The sequence below is a fragment of the Arachis ipaensis genome, chromosome B09 (genome assembly GCF_000816755.2).
Source record: "Arachis ipaensis cultivar K30076 chromosome B09, Araip1.1, whole genome shotgun sequence".
NCBI lineage: Eukaryota > Viridiplantae > Streptophyta > Magnoliopsida > Fabales > Fabaceae > Arachis > Arachis ipaensis.
Genome location: NC_029793.2, coordinates 1,290,980 through 1,305,703, shown reverse-complemented (window position 1 = coordinate 1,305,703; position 14,724 = coordinate 1,290,980). Strand labels below are relative to the sequence as shown.

The following is a 14,724-nucleotide window of genomic DNA, read 5'->3' as shown; positions in this document are numbered from 1 at the left end:
TTGAATATTTTCTTTTGATCCCAACTATAAAATAAATAATAATAAATTATTTTTTATTCTCTAAAATAAAATTCAAAATTTAGAGAATCTAAATCCTTTTAAAATTATCTTACTAAATATAACGAAAGGCTCCAGCCCCCAAAAGGCGAAGTAGCAAACTACTCAGTTTGCCACTCCTAGTCACGATAGCATGGTTGTTTATACTTTATATACCCCCAAACTCCCAACATCTTTCTCCAAAACCCTTCCACACACAAATTGTAGACAATGGCTCCACCGCTGCTGCCGCCGCCACCACCATCATCATCAAAAAGAACTTGTAGACACCAAGAAACACATTTGCCAGATGAGTGTTGGGAATTAATTTTGAAACACATCAGCGACCATCTAGATCACGAATCACTCTCCCTCGTCTCACGCCAGCTCCGTTTCCTTACCAACCGCCTCCGCACCGACCTCTCCGTTCTCGACCCTGTCCCCCCTCTCCTTCCCGCCCTCTTCCGCCGTTTTCCCAACCTGACGACCATCAAAATCACGCGCTACTTCACGGGTGACATCAACGCGCTCCTCTCCCAAATCGCTTCGCTCGACCTACCCTCACTCCATTCCCTCGACTTGTCTCACCAACCCACCTTCCCCTCACATGGGTTGCGACAATTCTCCGAAAAGTTTCCAACTTTGAAATCACTCAACTGTTCCTTCATGCCTCAGGATTTGTGCTTAATTGTCGAGTGCTTCCCGAACCTCGAAGAAATCGATGTGAGTTTCCCTCCGTATAATTGTGATGAGATAACAGATTATTCCCATGTAAAGGCTTTTGCTTCAGGGCTTAAGAAGCTTAGAAAGGTGAATATTTCAGGTAACCGTGAATTTCCATTTTCACCTTGTGTCAGAATTGTCATTTTCTAGAAGAGCTTATTGTTCTTGAAACCCGCGGTCGTCCTCAGATTGCCAATGCGATCCGTCAGAGACCCCAATTGAGATCTTTGGCTTTTAGCGGTTTGTACCATAGGTTTTCGGAGTTTATTGATGCATTGGTGAATTTGAAGGGTTTGACTTGTCTTGATTTGTCTTATTGCCGTGTATCTGATGAGGTCTTGTGTGCTGTTGCGGAAGAAGGCCTTCCCTTGAGGGAACTCTCTCTGCCTTCTTGTAAGGAATATGGATACGATGGGATTTCTTGTTTACTAAGAAAGTGTAATAATTTACAGTATCTGGATCTTGAGAACACAGAGTTTCTGAATGATCAGTGTGTGATTGAGTTGTCTTTGCTTCTTGGTAATTTGAACTTTGTGAAACTTAATAGGAATAAAAAGCTTACTGATTTGAGCTTGTTAGCCATTATGCGAAACTGCCCTCGGATAACGGATATCAGGATGGAGACAACTGGTGTTGGGAAGCAGAAGTTGGAGGAGGAGGATTGTTTGATTGTGAATTCTCAAGTAAAGTTTCTCTATTTGGCTCAGAATTCTTGGTTGGACGATAAAAGTGTCACTATGCTTGCTTCCGTATGCCCCAACTTGGAGAAGATGGATTTGAGCTATTGCGGGATGGTTTCAAAGGGTGCTATGGAAGTTTTGTGGAGGTGTTGTAAGATTCAGCACTTGGACTTAGCTTATCTAGGATATAGGCTCTGTCAGTTTCAGTTTAAGGTTAACTTTGAAGTTCCTACATTGTTTGTGTTGAATTTGTCATCGTCGAGAATTAGCAATGAAGAACTCTCTCTTATTTCAAAAAGTTGTTACAACTTAAAAGAACTCAAATTGGAATATTGTGACAAAATCACTGTCAGTGGAGTAAAGCTGGTGGTGAAATATTGCAAGCAACTAAGAATGATAAGTTTGTATTCTTGTGAAAACGTATCTTCTGATGTCATTGCTTGGATGGTATTGACAAGGCCATCGTTGAAAAAAATAACATATGCTAGTGGTGCGGTTGTTGGCAAGAGAGATCTCTTACTGAGTCATGGATGCTTTGCTCACTGGGATTGGCTGGGATCTAAGTTAATTTAACTGAATCTTGGTCGGGAAGTAAAATATGGATGTGAAACATGGAGGAATCTTCATTTCCTTTAAGAGGATCTCCGATGCTTGATTTTAGTTTAATTTTATTTTGGATTTTACAATATGTCACATAAGTATTTATGGGATCATATATTATAAAAATTGATTTGATACTCAATATGAAATTTGTTATTTTAATAGTTGGTTTAATTTCAGTTTATTAACAAATTATAATGTTTATTTAATGAGTTTAATGGATTATATGGTTGCATTGCATTGATTTTTCTTTAAAATGATATGGTATTACTGATACGAATATCATTTTAAAGATTATATTTGGGTAATGCTAGGTAGACAAAAAAAACAGTCAAAACTTGTCTTATTTAGCATTAATTAATTATCGCAACAATTAATGAATGCTAAATAAGGCAAGTTATGGCTGTTTTTGACTGATTTTCTTTGGTTACCAAACATTTTCGATTATATTTAATATAAATTTTAATTTCAAATCAATTCAATTAGTTGGAGTTGTTCTTAGTAACTTTGAAAGATAGTGAATGTATCACAATTTGCATTAATTATAGTTTCCTAAAATGCTAATCTTGCATGTTATTGAGGAGCTTAATTATAGTTTCCTAAAATGCTAATCTTGTATGTTATTGAGGAAGAAGCTCCGCACTTTCTTAGGGGGTGATGAAGAGTTTTGGGCTCTTACCTTTGGTTTTTCATCATTCAAGAACTTTTTTTTGGTGTCCAATAAAGGAAAGAACAAAGAACAACTAAGTTGGAGATATCATCTCCTTCCTAATGATATGATCAACAACACTACAAGGAAGTAAAAACTCAGAGTAAGGACAATAATGGCTAGTCGCTGTTTTAGCTAAATGATCTGAGTTCGGGGAATGGATCTTCTCCATTTTTTTTTACTGGAGAGAATAAAGTGTGATCTTTTTCACCTTTAATTCTATAAATGGGACTAGAAATTAATAAGAGAGAGAACAATGAATAGTGAGATCAAACACTGGATACTATCCAGTTTTTTTTCCACTGGAGAGGATCCACTCCCCGGAGTTCGCTATTCGTTGAATCAATTGAACATAAACCACCCAATTACGTTGCAGCACCTCAGAAATCTTCAAAAGGTCTGTGTCTTCTCTCTGCATCAGGGATGAATATTTTTTAATCAAGAAATAAGCATCTAAACAAAAAGACCCCTCCAAATTGCGAATAGTTACACCAAATAATAGTTTCTATCGGAATGTTTGCTGAACAGTCCAATTAACTATTTACCCGTACTGTCTTGTATAGCAGACCCAAAACCAACAAGTTGGTCTGTTCAAAAAGACTAGCATCACAGTTTAATTTAACAACATTGATTGAAAGAGGACACCAAAAATCACACAAAGAGAGATGATATGTCACCTTATTAGAACGCTCAATAGCAGCATACTCAGCTGCAATAGTGCCTAATAAGTTTGAGAACTTTCTCCTTACTCCAAATGTCATTTGGATTAAAAATATCATTGTTTCTGTCCCTCCAAAACCACCAAAAGTCTGCTGCAAAAATTTCTTCACTAGTCCGAAGTTTTATACGAAGCCAGCTTTAAAAATCTAAGGAGACATCCCAAGTTTGTATTCCCACCTTCAAGCTCTCCCAAATCGGCTTCACTTTATTACAAAGTCTAAGGCAGTGTTTTGCAGTTTCTGCCTTCAAGCTCTCCCAAATCGGCTTCACTTTATTACAAAGTCTAAGACAGTGTTTTGCAGTTTCTGTCTCTGGTGCTTCATTATGGGGCAAAGATCTGTTGCTGTTAAGCGTCTATGGTAACGGAAGCTGGCAGTGGAAATGGCCTCATGCAGGATGAGCCACATCACCCCCTTGATCTTTTTAGGTATTCTCAAACGCCAGAAACACAACCAATTCTCATTTGTATCCCATGCAACCTTTCTTTCAAGGAGCCATTCATAACCATTCCTTGTTGAGAAAGCCTTTGAGACATTAGATTGTAAGTTGTAATATTTAGCTTTAGGGCCTCAAATAACACAGCATAAAGAGTTTGAGCCTTGCCAACAAGTATTTTAAAGGATTAGATAAAATAATAAAAAACTATATAGTTAAAATCTTTTAGTGTATTTATAATGTATTTATTAAAAGAAATCTAATCATTTTCATTAGTAGCGATATTACCAAACTCTCCAAGAACACTTGTTTAGAAAGAAAACCTTAAAACATTAGTTCCCTTCATTTATTGGTCTTGTTCTTTTGTTTTGTTTCTCTTTTCTATTTATAAGCTAAGGAAGATATCTTTTTCCTTCTATCTTCTTCTATTTTTCTTCCAATGATGTTAATTCTTTTATACAAAAATTATATGTCTAAAATTCATGACACAAGAACCTACAAATTCTTATCTATTCAAGTATTGTGAAACAACATAATATAACTCAGATCAATAGCATCTATGTTATCCTAATAAAATTACTACACTTCTTTCGTTCTAAAGTATGTTATTTTGACCTGTCAAAAAAAAAAAGTGCATTATTTTAAAGATTCAAGGTATTAACCATAAATTATATTTAAATACACTCAAAAAATTTACAGTGATAAATATTTTCAAGTGTGGCTACTAATTCCAAAAACGGAATAAAATAACTAATTTGGCATGCATATATATGAAGTGTTCTGCAAAATTATACTCATATATATGAAACAATGCTAAATTATACTCATAAACATAATTCAAACCAGTTACTATTAATGAGACATCTGCATAATTTTTACTCACCTTGCTCTACAATGAAGTGTTATACACCAAGCATTATTCAATGAACCGGAACAAGCCAAGAATCTGAATCTTCCCATTCTTCTCCAAAGACAACCTAGAAGCTTTCTTGTTCAGCAAGAGAATACCTCCATGCATAGAGAAGAATCTGACCTCCTTCTAAAGACCATGGAAGCACTTCACCGAAATTATACACTTTTGGTCGATTTGTTTTTAGGATTAATTATTTTTTCATCTAGTCAAAGTTTCTTGCCTTGCTTAATTGGTATGTTTAATGGGGATTGAATCTCAAACTCTTTTCACATATCTAGTACTATGTAATCAAAAGCAAATCTGTTATGTTAACAAGCTAAGCAAATAAACTTTAAAATCGAGGGTCAGTTATCTCACTTAATCACTTAACTTAAAAGGTAAGTTACTACTAAACTGAAATCACTTTCTTGTTCTTCATTAACCAAATGGATTATTATCTACTTCAGCAGAAAAACGCAATGATATTTTTGGGTTAATGGTAAAATGCTCCTTAAAAATTAGGTGTGCACTCTAAATTAGTTTTTGAAAAATATAATCTTAAGTCAAATTGATTTTTTTTATCAATTAGACCATGATATGCGACACTTTATCAATATCATTTATCATATAACAAATTTGATTTACTGAAAAATCTACAAATACATTCACAAATTTTGTCATAATTTAACCTTAATTTACTGAGAAATAATTTGTTCACTTTCCAAAATACAATTTTTTTTATTAATACTTTTAATTAAAAAATTAAAAAAATGGTACAGAACTAAGGGCCTTCAGTACCATGCATCACGTTATAGGATAAATGATGCTCAATGATATGTTGATCCAACCCTTGCAAGTTTGGGGAATGGATCCTCTCAATTGTTGAAAAAAAATTGAGAGAGTAAAGTGTAATCTATAACCCTTCAATACATTTTCTCATGTTTTCTCGTGGTCCCACTTATAACAATTAATGGTGAGATCACGCTTTACTCCCTTAATTGTTAAAAAAAATTGAGAGGATCCATTTTCGCAAGTTTGTGGTCTCATCCATAGACATAACCGTTGGCTCCCCTGGCACCATCTTATCCCCTAATTCAAGTTGTAATGACATGAAGTGCCTATTGGTACAACGATGGCTCGCTGAGAACTTCTCATCACACCAATAGCATAACTCTTTTTTCTTTTTACTTTGGACTTCATCCGGAGTAAGTTTTTGAGTGGAATTTCTGGTAGTGTTTGGTAGGGGCTGTTGTGGTGGTGTAGAAAGAAGTGGAGGAAGGAATTGGCGGCATTAGATCACGGAGTACAATTAGCTAAAGCAACAAATTCAGAATAATACTCACTCACTGTTACATGTTGTTGAAGCTTGAAGAGCAATTCCTTGGGAGACTCGAACAATGAAGGTCCAAACTCGAGCTCAATCGTCCTCTTGAGTTGAGTTCAGGAACGAAACTGTGTCGCTCGCTGTGATAATTGATACCATGGAATGGCCGCTCCCGACATTTGAACCGCTGCTAAACCCACCTGTTCTTCATCGGGAACCCGCAAGAAATCGAAATATTGATCCATGGAGAAAATCCAACCCAAGGCATCACTCCCATCAAATTTCAACAGATTGACGTTCACCCTTTGGAGTTGCAATCCCGCGCGAAATGGCGGATCCCCAGTTGAGCTCGCACGATATGAGAACTCACGAGAAGGAGAGTTGAAGCGGTGCGGATTATGAAACAGTTGCGTAATAGAGGACTGAAGCGTGTCAAATTTGAGATTCATAGCCTCAGAGGTTCTGGCCCTCTCAGCTCTATGTTCCTCCGCCGCCGATTTAATCATCTGGTAAAGTTTCTTAATCTCTGTCTCCATACCCTTCATTCTGGTAGCGTTTGGTGGAGAGACAGAGACGGAAAGACTGAGACTGAGACTGAGAGACAGAGACTAAGAGACAGAGATTGAAATAAATCTCAGTATTCTGTTTGGTGCAAAATGAGAGACAGGAATTGAAATAAGAATGAAACTCTAATTTAATTTGCGCAAAGGGTAAAATTGGAATTAAATAATTGAAATAAAAGTATTTTAAGTATAAAATATTATTAAAATTTCAGTCTCTATCTCTAAAAATTTTAGTCTCCTGTGTCCCTACTTTTTGGAGGTATTGAAATACTGAAATTTTAAAGATAGAGACAAAAATTTTAGTACCAGTCTCTAAACTAACAAATACCAATAAAAAGGTGTTGCAGTAGAAATTTTCACTAATAAGAAATATTGATTCAATTATGTATGAAGAGGTAATGTCAATTTCAATGGACAGTAATTTCAGGAAATACTAAATGATGTGATAACAATAAATGAAGTCATAAAAAAATTAAGGAATAAAAATTCAGCTGCATCTCAGCCATAGAGAAACATTCATTAAGAGACTTGAAAGAGGAGGAAGAGGTTTAACAATTAAGAAAGAAGTAGCAATGAAAAGAATAGAAGAATAAAAGATTTACCACACACGCCTCAAGGGCATATCATTGCAACCTCCTGTTAATAACCTTCTCTCTAGCACTACGCCTTGGTCCCGCTCATCCTGATCGATTATTGTGTATCCCGTATTTGTAACTAAGCCAATATTGTAATTTGTGGCACTCACTTCATGTATCTTCTTTTTTTCATTAATTACCATAACATATAGCTAACACTTTTTTTATATTTAAATTAAGAAAAAATCTAGAGACTAATTATAATATAAACTAACTAAATTAACTCCTTTTTATTTTTAGATTTTGAAATTCGAAAAATTAGGAAAGTAATTTTTTTAATATTAACCAAATGGATTATTATCTACTTCAGCAGAAAAACGCAATGATATTTTTGGGTTAATGGTAAAATGCTCCTTAAAAATTAGGTGTGCACTCTAAATTAGTTTTTGAAAAATATAATCTTAAGTCAAATTGATTTTTTTTATCAATTAGACCATGATATGCGACACTTTATCAATATCATTTATCATATAACAAATTTGATTTACTGAAAAATCTACAAATACATTCACAAATTTTGTCATAATTTAACCTTAATTTACTGAGAAATAATTTGTTCACTTTCCAAAAGACAATTTTTTTTATTAATACTTTTAATTAAAAAATAAAAAAAAATGGTACAGAACTAAGGGCCTTCAGTACCATGCATCACGTTATAGGATAAATGATGCTCAATGATATGTTGATCCAACCCTTGCAAGTTTGGGGAATGGATCCTCTCAATTGTTGAAAAAAAATTGAGAGAGTAAAGTGTAATCTATAACCCTTCAATACATTTTCTCATGTTTTCTCGTGGTCCCACTTATAACAATTAATGGTGAGATCACGCTTTACTCCCTTAATTGTTAAAAAAAATTGAGAGGATCCATTTTCGCAAGTTTGTGGTCTCATCCATAGACATAACCGTTGGCTCCCCTGGCACCATCTTATCCCCTAATTCAAGTTGTAATGACATGAAGTGCCTATTGGTACAACGATGGCTCGCTGAGAACTTCTCATCACACCAATAGCATAACTCTTTTTTCTTTTTACTTTGGACTTCATCCGGAGTAAGTTTTTGAGTGGAATTTCTGGTAGTGTTTGGTAGGGGCTGTTGTGGTGGTGTAGAAAGAAGTGGAGGAAGGAATTGGCGGCATTAGATCACGGAGTACAATTAGCTAAAGCAACAAATTCAGAATAATACTCACTCACTGTTACATGTTGTTGAAGCTTGAAGAGCAATTCCTTGGGAGACTCGAACAATGAAGGTCCAAACTCGAGCTCAATCGTCCTCTTGAGTTGAGTTCAGGAACGAAACTGTGTCGCTCGCTGTGATAATTGATACCATGGAATGGCCGCTCCCGACATTTGAACCGCTGCTAAACCCACCTGTTCTTCATCGGGAGCCCGGAAGAAATCGAAATATTGATCCATGGAGAAAATCCAACCCAAGGCATCACTCCCATCAAATTTCAACAGATTGACGTTCACCCTTTGGAGTTGCAATCCCGCGCGAAATGGCGGATCCCCAGTTGAGCTCGCACGATATGAGAACTCACGAGAAGGAGAGTTGAAGCGGTGCGGATTATGAAACAGTTGCGTAATAGAGGACTGAAGCGTGTCAAATTTGAGATTCATAGCCTCAGAGGTTCTGGCCCTCTCAGCTCTATGTTCCTCCGCCGCCGATTTAATCATCTGGTAAAGTTTCTTAATCTCTGTCTCCATACCCTTCATTCTGGTAGCGTTTGGTGGAGAGACAGAGACGGAAAGACTGAGACTGAGACTGAGAGACAGAGACTAAGAGACAGAGATTGAAATAAATCTCAGTATTCTGTTTGGTGCAAAATGAGAGACAGGAATTGAAATAAGAATGAAACTCTAATTTAATTTGCGCAAAGGGTAAAATTGGAATTAAATAATTGAAATAAAAGTATTTTAAGTATAAAATATTATTAAAATTTCAGTCTCTATCTCTAAAAATTTTAGTCTCCTGTGTCCCTACTTTTTGGAGGTATTGAAATACTGAAATTTTAAAGATAGAGACAAAAATTTTAGTACCAGTCTCTAAACTAACAAATACCAATAAAAAGGTGTTGCAGTAGAAATTTTCACTAATAAGAAATATTGATTCAATTATGTATGAAGAGGTAATGTCAATTTCAATGGACAGTAATTTCAGGAAATACTAAATGATGTGATAACAATAAATGAAGTCATAAAAAAATTAAGGAATAAAAATTCAGCTGCATCTCAGCCATAGAGAAACATTCATTAAGAGACTTGAAAGAGGAGGAAGAGGTTTAACAATTAAGAAAGAAGTAGCAATGAAAAGAATAGAAGAATAAAAGATTTACCACACACGCCTCAAGGGCATATCATTGCAACCTCCTGTTAATAACCTTCTCTCTAGCACTACGCCTTGGTCCCGCTCATCCTGATCGATTATTGTGTATCCCGTATTTGTAACTAAGCCAATATTGTAATTTGTGGCACTCACTTCATGTATCTTCTTTTTTTCATTAATTACCATAACATATAGCTAACACTTTTTTTATATTTAAATTAAGAAAAAATCTAGAGACTAATTATAATATAAACTAACTAAATTAACTCTTTTTTATTTTTAGATTTTGAAATTCGAAAAATTAGGAATGATCAGCGGGTGGGTGAGTTGTCTTTGCTTCTTGGTAACTTAAACTTTGTGAAACTTAATAGGAATAGAGAGCTTACTGATTTGAGTTTGTTCGCCATAATGCGTAACTGCCCTTTGATAACTGAGATCAGGATGGAAAGTACCTGTCTTGGGAAGAAGAAGGTGGAGGAGAATTTTTTGGTTGTGAATTATTCTCATGTGAAGTTTCTCTATTTGGCTAATAATTTATGGCTTGGTGATAGAAGTCTCACTATACTTGCTTCCGTATGCCCAAACTTGGAGATAATGGATTTGAGCGATTGCGGGACCCATTCAAAGGGTGCTATTGAAGTTTTATCGAGGTGTTGTAAGATTCTTCGCTTGGACTTTGCTCATTTAGGATACAAGGAGTTTCCGTTTAAGGTTAACTTTGAAGTTCCTACATTGTTCGTGTTGAATTTGTCATGGTCGATAATTGGCAATGAAGAACCCTCTCTTATTTCAAAGAATTGTTACAACTTAAAAGAACTTAAATTGGAATATTGTAGCAAAATCACGGCGAGTGGGGTAAAGCAGGTGGTAAAAGATTGCAAGCAACTAAGAATGATAAGTTTGTATTCTTGTAAAAACATATCTACTGATGTCATTGCTTGGATGTTATTGGCAAGGTCATCGTTGAGAAAAATAACATTTGCTAGTGACACGGGCCGGAGGGATCTCTCTCTACGTCATGGATGCGTTGTTGGCTGGGATCTAAGCGGTGGTTGGTTGGGACTAAGCGGTCGTTGGTTGGGATTCCGTGGGATTACTAACGTAACTGATTCTCTCCTAATCCGATAGGTCAATAACTAAGGTGTGTTTGGATTTGCTATGGAGAAGAGAGAAGTTTGTTTGAACTTCGCTTCATCTTTATGTTTGGCAATATTTTTATTCTATAAATGGCAATATTTTTATTCTATAAATCATAGAAGTGATTTTTGTCTTCAACTCACATTTACCAAAAGCTAAAAATTCTAGCTTTTTCGTTCAGCTTTTCACGTTGGATTTAACTTCTATGTACTAATTATGTTCTTTATTATTTATATATTTATTGTTTTCTTTTTTCTAATTATTTTTTAACTTTGTATTATAATTCTATTAATCCTATTAGAGTACTAAAGAATATTGAGAATACTAAAAAAAATATTAAAATTTATTTAAATATTTAAAATAAAATTATAAGATAACATAAAATAATTATTTAAATTCATGTCCTTTTCTATAATTTTCTATCTAAAAGTGATTTTGAATAATGTAATCTAAACGATATTTAGTTTACTCTAATCCATTTTGAATAAAAATTACCAAACATAATTCACGTTAATACTAACTCACATTTGATCAAAATCACTTTTACAAAATCAATTTTATACAAACCGTCATTTGTAAACGGTAATCCAAACATATATTAATTTATTGCAGATTTAAATTCTATTTAAAAATTTGTCACTGCATTCATAAGGCGGGATTCGAATCTTCCAACACTTGCTTACTTGAACACTTGCTTACTTGTATGTTACTAAGGAAGAAGCTCTACACTTTCTTAAGGATAAAGAGTTTTGGGCCGTTACCTTTGGTTTTTCACTATTTAAGAGTTTGAGTCTTGCCAACAAGTATTTTAAAGGATTTGATAAATAATAAAAAAATTATATAGTTAAAATCTTTTAGTATATTTATAATGTATTTATTAAAAGAAATTTGATCATTTTTAGTAGTGGTAGTAATATTACCAATCCTCCAAGAACACTTGTTTAAAAAGAAAACTTAGAATATTAATTCCCTTCATTTATTACTTTATTAGTCTTGTTCTTTGTTTTGTTTCTCTTTTCTATTTATAAGCTAAAGAAGATATCTTTTTTTCTCTTTTCTATTTATGGCTTCGGAGAGTAGCAGGCGTGAAATCATTTGCGAGACTGATAGCCTAGAAGCTTTCTTGTTCAGCAAGAGAATACCTCCATGCATAGAGAAGAATCTGACCTCCTTCTAAAGATTATGGAAGCACTTCACCGAAATTATACACTTTTGGTTGATTTGTTTTAGGATTAATTAATTTTTCATTTAGTCAAAGTTTCTTGCCTTGCTTAATTGGTATGTTTAATGGAGATTGAATCTCAAACTCTTTTCACATATCTAGTACTATGTAATCAAAAGCAAATCTGTTATATTAACAAGCTAAGCAAATAAACTTTAAAATCGAGGGTTAGTTATCTCACTTAATCACTTAATTTAAAAGGTAAGTTACTACTAAACTGAAATTACTTTCTTGTTCTTCATTAACCAAATGGATTATTATCTACTTGAGCAGAAAAACGCAATGATATTTTTGGGTTAATAGTAAAATGCTCCTTAAAAATTAGGTATGTACTTTAAATTAGTTTTTGAAAAATATAATCTTAAGTCAAATTGATTTTTTTTAATCAATTACACCATAATATGCAACACTTTATCAATATCATTTATCATATAACAAATTTGATTTATTGAAAAATCTACAAATACATTCATAAATTTTGTCATAATTTAACCTTAATTTATTGAGAAATAATTTGTTCACTTTTCAAAACACAAAATTTTTTTTATTAATACTTTTAATTAAAAAATAAAAAAATGGTACAGAATTAAGGGCCTTCAGTACCATGCATCACATTATAGGATAAATGATGCTCAATGATATATTGATTCAACCCCTGCAAGTTTGCGGTCTCATCCATAGACACAACTGTTGGCTCCTCTGGCACCATCTCATCCCTCAACTCAAGTTGTAATGACATAAAGTGTCTATTGGTACAATGATGGCTCGCTGAGAACTTCTCATCACACCAATAACATAACCCTTTTTTCTTTTTACTTTGGACTTCATCCAGAGTAAGTTTTCGAGTGGAATTTCTGGTAGTGTTTGGTAGAGACTGTTGTGGTGGTGTAGGAAAAAGTGGAGGAAGGAATTGGTGTGCATTAGGTCGCGGAGTAGCAACAACAGCTTGGTTAGCAAACTGGGGGCGATGGGCAGCCGACCCTGTAGCGTGACGGGATTCGAGAGTAAATTTATCCTCATACAATCTTGCCAAAGTCACAGCACGCATCAAACTCGGGAGACACTGAACTTTCACTTCCCTTCGAATAGCCTATCTTAATCCGCTTATAAAATAATCCCTAAGGGTATTAGGCGGTTTAATCTGAGTACAATTAGCTAAAGCAACAAATTCAAAATAATACTCACTCACTGTTTTATGTTGTTGAAGCTTGAAGAGCAATTTCTTGGGAGACTCGAACAATGAAGGTCCAAAGTCGAGCTCAATCTCCCTCTTGAGTTGAGTCCAGGAACGAAACTGTGTCACTCGCTGTGATAATTGATACCATGGAATGGCCGCTCCCGACATTTGAACCGCTGCTAAACCCACCTGTCCTTCATCGGGAACCCGCAAGAAATCGAAATATTGATCCATGGAGAAAATCCAACCCAAGGCATCACTCCCATCAAATTTCGGCAGATCGACGTTCACCTTCGAGGTTGTAATCCCGCGCGAAATGGCGGGTCCCTAGTTGAGTTCACACCATATGACGAGAAGGAGAGTTGGAGCGGTGCAGATTATGGAGCAGTTGCGTAATAGAGGACTGAAGCGTGTCAAATTTGAGATTTAGAGGCTCTGGCCCTCTCAGCTCTATGTTCCTCCGCCGCCGATTCAATCATTTGGTAAAGTTTTCTTAATCTCTGCCTCCATACCTTTCATTCTCGTGTTGTCCCTGACAGACATGATCAGTGAAAACACCAATGAAAGGGTGTTGCAGTAAAAAATTTCACTAACAAAAAATATTTATGGGTAAAGTATATTTTTTGTTCTTGAAGTTTGACAAAAGTTTCAAAAATATCCCTAAGTTTTATTTTGTTTCAATTTTGTCCTAAAAGTTTTCTATTTGCATCAAATATACCCCGAACGGCTAATTTTTCAAAAAATTTAAGACCAATTCAACAACGATTTCATAAGAACAACCCTCAACACAAGTAAATCAAGCATAGTTTTCATGCATTATTGTTAGATTGGTCTTAATTTTTTTGAAAATTTAGCCGTTAAGGGTATATTTGATGCAAATCGAAAACTTCTAGGACAAAATTGAAACAAAATAAAACTTAAGGGTATTTTTGAAATTTTTGCTAAACTTCAGGGACAAAAAATATACTTTACCCAATATTTATTCAATTATGTATGGAGAGGTAACGTCAATTTCAATGGACAGTAATTTCAGAAAGTACTAAATGATGTGATAATAACAAATGAAGTCATAAAAGAATTAAGAAATAAAAATTCGGCTGCATCTCAACTACAGGGAGTATCCATCAAGAGACCTGGAAAAGGAGGAAGAGATTTAACAATTACAAAAGAAGTAGCAATGAAAAGAATAGAAGAATAAAAGGTTTAGTGTCCCGTATTTGTAATTAACCCAGTATTGCAATTTGTGACGCTCCCTTCATGCATCTCCCTTTTTTTATTAATAACCATAACATATAGCTAACACTTTTTTTATATTTAAATTAAGAAAAAATCTAGAGACTAATTATAATATAAACTAACTAAATTAACTCCTTTTTAATTTTAGATTTTGAAATTCGAAAAATTAGGAAAGTAATTTTTTTAATAACGAATTTATTTTTTAATTAATTGACTAGAGTTGATTTCATTCCTATTTAGTATCGAATAAAATAATATTAGCTAAATGTCTAAACCATTAAAAAAATCTAATTCCAATATAAATCACCTCAA

At 34.4% G+C, this 14,724-nt stretch overlaps 2 protein-coding genes and 1 long non-coding RNA gene across 5 annotated transcripts in view; 2 read left to right on the top strand and 1 right to left on the bottom strand.

Annotated features, from left to right (window-relative positions):
- Positions 1 to 8,360, bottom strand: part of LOC107618042 — a 16,515-nt gene extending 8,155 nt beyond the window's left edge. Inside the window, exon 1 of the long non-coding RNA XR_001615126.2 lies at positions 8,350 to 8,360. This is a non-coding gene — a long non-coding RNA (uncharacterized LOC107618042). The remainder of the gene's footprint in view (positions 1 to 8,349) is intronic.
- Positions 93 to 2,181, top strand: LOC107618040 (F-box/LRR-repeat protein 15-like). Of its 2 annotated transcripts, none has more exons than XM_021110852.1 (2): positions 93 to 759; positions 860 to 2,181. In XM_021110852.1, exon 2 carries the CDS (start codon positions 1,344 to 1,346, stop codon positions 2,010 to 2,012), a length of 669 nt encoding a protein of 222 aa, XP_020966511.1. In that variant the 5' UTR covers positions 93 to 759; positions 860 to 1,343; the 3' UTR covers positions 2,013 to 2,181. The 2 variants fall into 2 exon arrangements, with proteins under 2 accessions (XP_020966511.1, XP_016175453.1); XM_016319967.2 differs by having other exon boundaries at positions 100 to 759.
- On the top strand, positions 9,952 to 12,145 carry LOC107614695 (F-box protein SKP2A-like). Of its 2 annotated transcripts, none has more exons than XM_021112109.1 (2): positions 9,952 to 10,781; positions 11,861 to 12,145. In XM_021112109.1, exon 1 carries the CDS (start codon positions 10,049 to 10,051, stop codon positions 10,766 to 10,768), a length of 720 nt encoding a protein of 239 aa, XP_020967768.1. In that variant the 5' UTR covers positions 9,952 to 10,048; the 3' UTR covers positions 10,769 to 10,781; positions 11,861 to 12,145. The 2 variants fall into 2 exon arrangements, with proteins under 2 accessions (XP_020967768.1, XP_016172323.1); XM_016316837.2 differs by having other exon boundaries at positions 11,858 to 12,145.